This window comes from Echinops telfairi, unplaced genomic scaffold (assembly GCF_000313985.2).
Source record: "Echinops telfairi isolate 266 unplaced genomic scaffold, ASM31398v2 ScPeMD7_2291;HRSCAF=2852, whole genome shotgun sequence".
NCBI lineage: Eukaryota > Metazoa > Chordata > Mammalia > Afrosoricida > Tenrecidae > Echinops > Echinops telfairi.
In genome coordinates, this window is record NW_022106189.1 from 35,675,149 (window position 1) to 35,681,385 (window position 6,237).

The 6,237-nt window shown below is 42.4% G+C and overlaps 1 protein-coding gene across 1 annotated transcript in view; it reads left to right on the forward strand.

Moving 5' to 3' along the window:
• Nucleotides 1–6,237, forward strand: part of HYDIN (HYDIN axonemal central pair apparatus protein) — a 402,419-nt gene that overhangs the window by 167,409 nt on the left and 228,773 nt on the right. Inside the window, exon 13 of the mRNA XM_045293924.1 lies at nucleotides 2,437–2,660. Within this exon, the coding sequence (XP_045149859.1) occupies nucleotides 2,437–2,660 (224 nt within the window). The remainder of the gene's footprint in view (nucleotides 1–2,436; nucleotides 2,661–6,237) is intronic.

A 6,237-nucleotide genomic window follows, 5' to 3' on the forward strand; every position in this document is an offset into this window, starting at 1 on the left:
AGGGAGTACTTGAGTGGAGGCCCAATGTCCTTCTGCTACCTTAATACTACCACGGCTCCTTCTTAAGGGCAATTAAACCTTAAACATATCCTGCTGGCGCTGGCCATATAAAGAACCGTCATTATCATTTATTAACACTGTTTGCCAGCCACTGTTCAAGAGTTACAGGAGTAGTAGTTGTAACCATATTTTACAGAGGGGGAAACTGCGTAAGGAGGTTGTACAAAGTTCACCAACAAAGCAAAACAAAACCCATTGCCACTGAGTTAATTCTCATTCCTTTGGAACAAAGTAGAACTTCCCCATGGGGTTTCCAAGACTGTAGTATATTTGGAAGCATCAGACCTCCACATGTTTCTCCTGTGGAGCAGCTGGTGAATTAGAACCCAGCTCTTCACCTCTGCATGACCAGTGCTCATTCGTACCAGATCACACAGCTGGTAAGTCAGTGGCAGAGCTGGGATATGGTCATAGTCACATTGCTACATGGTCTTTTTATATAAAAGAATGAAATATAAGACATGATTTCTACTACCAGGGAACTTAGAAAGAAGCAGATGGGCAGTATTCATAAAGAAGGTGAATACAGTATCAAGCAGCAGTTATCTAGACATGAGTATCTATTGCAACACAGGCCCTTCTTCTCTTAGCTGAAGTAGTTGTCTCTCTCCGCAAGGAGCTCTGTGCCGTCCTCTTCTCTGCTTCTCAAGCTATGGCTGCAGTGCCGGCACGCACTCTCCTCCACATTCTGTCAGGCCCCATTCCCTTGGTTACCCAACCCTCTTGTCTTACAACGGCCACAAACGCTCATGTTCACGTACTGTCTTACACTCAGGCTCCCGTGTCCTGCCTTCCCATGGCTTTGCCGCTTCTTTCTCACTGGTCACCCCTGGTTTTATTCAAAAGAGGGACCTGGGATAATCATGTACTCACCCACTCCCTGAGCATTTGTACTCTGGCTTTTTCAGCCACACTCCATTGGAGTTGCTCCCCGCTTTCAAGTCAGGGATGACCTCTACTTGAAAATAAATCATTGTAATCTCTTCATAGAGCCTATTCTCCTTGACCTCTTCCCGATTTGGCCCACTCTGGAAATTTACTGCTCTCGCCTTCAAGACCCTGATGTGCTCCACCTTTTCCTGCCACCTTTCTTGTGTCTCTGCAGTCTCCTGTGTTCTTTGTTCTCCAGTGCAAACCGCCTCTACTGCCAGCAAGTCAATTCGCCTACATAGGCTTTCCTAGGCCATCTATTGTTACGGGAGCAGACAGCCTCATCTTTCTTCCTTAGAGTCACTGGTGGCTTTGAACTACAGTCCTTGTGGGGTTGCAGTCCAATGCTTACCTGACAGCACCACCAGGACTCTGTTACTCACCCAGGTACAAAGACAGCCCTGGCACAGGATAGGGTGCTATCTGTGGAAGCACAAGAGAAGAACAGGCGGACTGAAATGCAGGTTCATATGCAAGAAGGGGTGGGGGTGGGGAGGCAGGAGCAGTAGGCTGAGGGCAGCTGTGGAGGACCCTGAACACCAGATGTGAGTTCTTTACATATATGTACCAAATCTGGTACACAACCAATTATGGGCAATAATATGGGTGCAGAGCACTTGTATATAGGAATAAAACTGTTCTGTAGCAAAATAATTCCTTGCTTAAGTATCCCAAAATAATGATCTATCCAATATAATTCAATTTAATAGCACAGCAAAGACAATTCTTTTCCTTGGGAACCCACCATAGAATCTCTTTCACATTCTTCAGGCTACATTTTCAGCAAAGGCTTAGGTAGTTCCTGTTCCTTTAATATGGTTAGCTTTTGGTTTTTTCAGTATTCTATTTAGCATCAGCCTTGTCATATGTATAACAGAAAGGCCTCTTCTTCAGTTAGTTCATAGAGAATATTACAAAGAACAATTGTGGTGGGTATGTGAAAGCTCGTCATCAGTAGATGTGATATGGTCAGTCTCTCTATCTTGAATATGATAGATGACTAACTCCGTTCATAAAAGGAGAGCGAGCACACAAAATTAACTTCTGGCTTGGGATTCCTGTCTTCAGATATTCAAGACATCAGCCTGTCCATTCTTCCTCTAAAGCTTTTTTCTGTGGTTCTAATCCCTGGACAAGAACACCATGCTTGGAATGCTTGGTGAAGTAGAAGGTCAGCAAAAGAGAGGAAGAGCCTCAGGTAGACGGATTGACAGGAGTGCCTGCAACAACGGGCTCGAACAGCAACAATTGTAAAGATGGCACAAGACTGGGCAGTGTTTCAGAAACAACTCAACAGTACCTAATAACAACAATGTCTGCAACTTTAAACCATGTTAACGTGTGTCAAGCATTACCGCCACATGGTTACATGAAATAGATCAATTTAGAGCTTGGGAAGAGAGGTTCATTGCCTACCTTTTCATTCCTTCCTTTTTATTGATACAGACGATACTCACCAACAAAGGCAGCATTGATGCCCTCTTCAATGTGATGCCTCCAGCTACAGCGTTGGGGGCCTGTTTTGTCTTCAGTCCTAAAGAAGGCATCCTTGAACCAAGCAGAGTCCAAGCCATTCAGATCTCCTTCAGTTCTTCCATCGTGGGCTACTTCGAAGAGGAGTTCCTGATCAATGTCCATGGGTCGCCTGAGCCTGTGAAATTGACCATTAGGTAAGGTACATCTATAACAATATGGAAGCTAGTTGTTGGTTTTTTACCGACTGTTCTTTTTCATTTCAAAATTAGATCATAGAATCCTAACTATTTTTGTTGACATGAACTCATCATATGTTAAATTTTAGAAATATTTTACATTTTCCATCAGTGGTTTCCTACTGACAATACATAACTAATTGTGATAATATGGATATAGAGGCTGTCCTTGAGATCTATTTTTTTCTGCCAGCTGCTGTTTTTGTTAGGTGCTGTCAAGTCGACCCTGTGTTCAACAGAATGAAAAAGCATATCCCGTCCTGCACCATTCGCACAATTGTTCTTATATTTGAGCCCATTGTTACAGCCACTATGTCAATCCATTTTGTTAAGGGCCTTTTTTCCACTGCTCCTCCACTTTACCAAGCAAAATGTCCTCCTCCTGGGTCTGGTCTCTCCTGATCGCATGTCCAAAGCTATACAACCTTATGAAATAAGGATTTATACTCCAAGTTATTATCTAACTTCTCTCTATGCGTTAGGATATTCGGGAAGATAGTAATTGGAGAAAAGAATCTTCTTGTCTAAACATTGGTTATTAGCATAGTTTCTAATATGCTAAAACCTTCCATTTTCGTTGTTATTTTAAGGAAATCATTTTAAGTGCTCCATGAGAGAAAGATGGGGCTGTCTGCTCCCATAAAGGTTTACAACCCTGGAAACCTTATGTGGGGTCTCTGTGAATCAGAGATAGACTTGACGACTGTGGGTCTGTTATTTTGGGTGTGGCGGCTATAGGCATTACAGAAGTGTCTCATTCTAACTAGAATGTCCTCCAACCAAAGCTGGGCACTTGCAGCTTTCATACTGGAAATTGTTATGGCTTCTCCGGCTGCTTGTGAGAGTTGAAGTCATTAATATCAGAGTTTGTCTTCAGGTCTTGCAGAGAACAAGTTTTCCATGACCAATCCATTGGGTAGACCTCTAACTTTGATTCCTGGCACGTTGAGGGACCACAGCTTCAGATCACACCGCTCTGGCTTTGTATGTGTATTTGGATTTCCGCAGATTAATTACCATAAGGTCTCTTATTGGGATGACTGCGAGCAGGACTGCCTCCCTCTACAGCTTGAATCAACAGCTTAGGTCTCCCTAGAGATATGGGGCGGGGGCAGAGGGGTGGCATAGAAAAGAGCAGACACATTTGGATGCTAGGAAGTTTTATTGATCTCCTGATTCAAAAACCCCAGCTCTCTGCCATCAAGTTGATTCTGACTCACAATGACCCAAAGGGCAGAGTAGAACTGCACCTGTAGGTTCCGGAGTCTGTAAATCTTTATGGGAGTAGAAGCTCTATTCTTTCTTTCTCAGAATGGCAGTTTCAAACTGCAGACCTTGTAGTTAGCAGCCCAATGCTTAACCCACTATTCTACCAGGGCTCCTGATATCTACTGAAAATTCAAACTCTCAAGATCAGCTCAAAGGTGATTACCATTTCTTGCCAAATCCTTCCACCTATGTATCCTTACTAGGTAAGGAGAGTAAATGCATGTACCTCAAGGATTCTGTTCTTCGACCAAGGCAAGTTGCCACAGTCAAACATTCTTTAAGTCTCAAGACTTTTCTTAAGCTTTTAATGACATTTGCATTGTCTTCCATAATACTCCTGTAGTTTGTTATCATAGTTTTTTTAAAGTGCAGTTGCTTCCCAAATGTTTGAGGAACATTGAATCTTCAAGATGTTGGACCATGTTCATCCTGGACAGTGATTGGTCTGGTAAGATGGTGAAGGAAGATAGGATTCACCTATGAGTAACTGTGAACAGGATTCCCTGAAATGCCATCCTACTGTGGATAAAATGAGACTTCTGAGGAACAAAGAGTGTGATCTCATCGCTGGCAAAAGCAAGGAATGAAGCATGACCTCTGGACCCAGCATCTGCTTCCCCACTCCCTGCCTTTTGAATTGAACAGCTCCACCACCACACGAGACATTATCTCATACTTTCTTGAGCTTCTGTGGGATGCTGCAGTGATTCACAGAACCCAGAAATGTGAAGGAATATACTCAATGGAGGAGTGGGGGGAAATGAAGCTGAATAACATCATGAAAGAGTTAGACATGTGGGGCATCATCAATCCCTGGTTTTTATTAATACAGATCCATAAACTCAGAGACTTGAAGGGAGAAATAGACAACTCAACAGTAACAGTTGGAAGCCTCACTTTGTAATGACTAGAATAATGAGGCAAAAGAAAATAAGGAAATAGATTTGGACAGCACTATAAACTCACTAGATCTAACATATATAAGTAGGCCCAAAATTAGGAATGAGATTGTGTTAGTCTGGTTTGACTAGAGAAACAAATCCATAGTACTCATATGTGTATAAGAGAGAGCTTTATATCAAAAAGTAATTGTATACTAAGAAAACATCCCAGCCCAGATCAAGTCCATAAGTCCAATATTATCCCATATGTCCGATACTGGTCTATAAATTCCTCTTCAGACTCATGCAACACATGCAATGGAAGATCACAGACCAGTGGTGGTGGAACCATCTCAGTGCTGGTGTGGGTCTCCATGTGACTCCTCCAGCTCCAGGGCTCTGGCTCCATCGCATATCCCCTTGTGCTTTGTGAGCAGGACAACGAAGTAGAGGGTGTGGTTCTGGCCTCCAGTGAGCTATTTATCACCATAGTGGCTCCAAATGAGGTCATCAAGCTGCAACCTGATTGACAGGCTAAACTCCACCTCATCTCTTTTAATAGTCTCAAGTTGACACCAAATTATATAACTACCACAGAGATGTATTTTTTGTTTTTAAGAATTTTTACATCACACCTGGTGCAAACAATTCTTATTTAGCTTGACTCTGGGATATTAACTGCAAGGTCTGTGGTTCAAACCTACCTGCCCTTCAGTGGGAGAAAAATGAGACTGTCTACTTCCATAAAGATTGATAATCTTGGAAAATCTATACAGGATCACTCTGAGTCAGAAGCAACTTTGTGGCGGTGGGTATGTTAGTCCAAGAAAAGCTCGACGTTTCTTTCAATGAAGTAAAAGCTACAGCAAGTGAAGATGACTGTGATGGAGGAATGGTTGCAGGTAAGGGTTGATTCAGGCATTTTAAAGTGAGGGCAAATTTACATAACATTAAATCAAGGATTCAAAGATTGCAGCTCCCTGCTCAGAGGTCCTTAAGAAGAATATTCACAACCCAAGAATGGCCCATATATTACAGCATTCTACCCAACAGCAGAATATACGTTCTTTTCAAAGGTACCTGGAATATTCTCCAGAGTGGATCATGTTAGGCAATAAAACAAGCCTTAATAAGTGTTAAAGGCTTGAAGTCATACAAAGTATATTCTTTGGCCACAGTGGAGCAACATTACAAATCAATACGAGAAGGAAATTCACAAATAAGCGGGATTTGATGCACCCTAAAAAAAGTACTTCAACAGATGCAAAAATAAGCAAAATGCAGTATATTGCACAATGCAATACTACTAAGCCACAAAGAGAAATGAAGTCCTGCCACCTGCCACAAGTCCTGAAGGGATCATCCGTCCTGGATTCCCTGTGTTT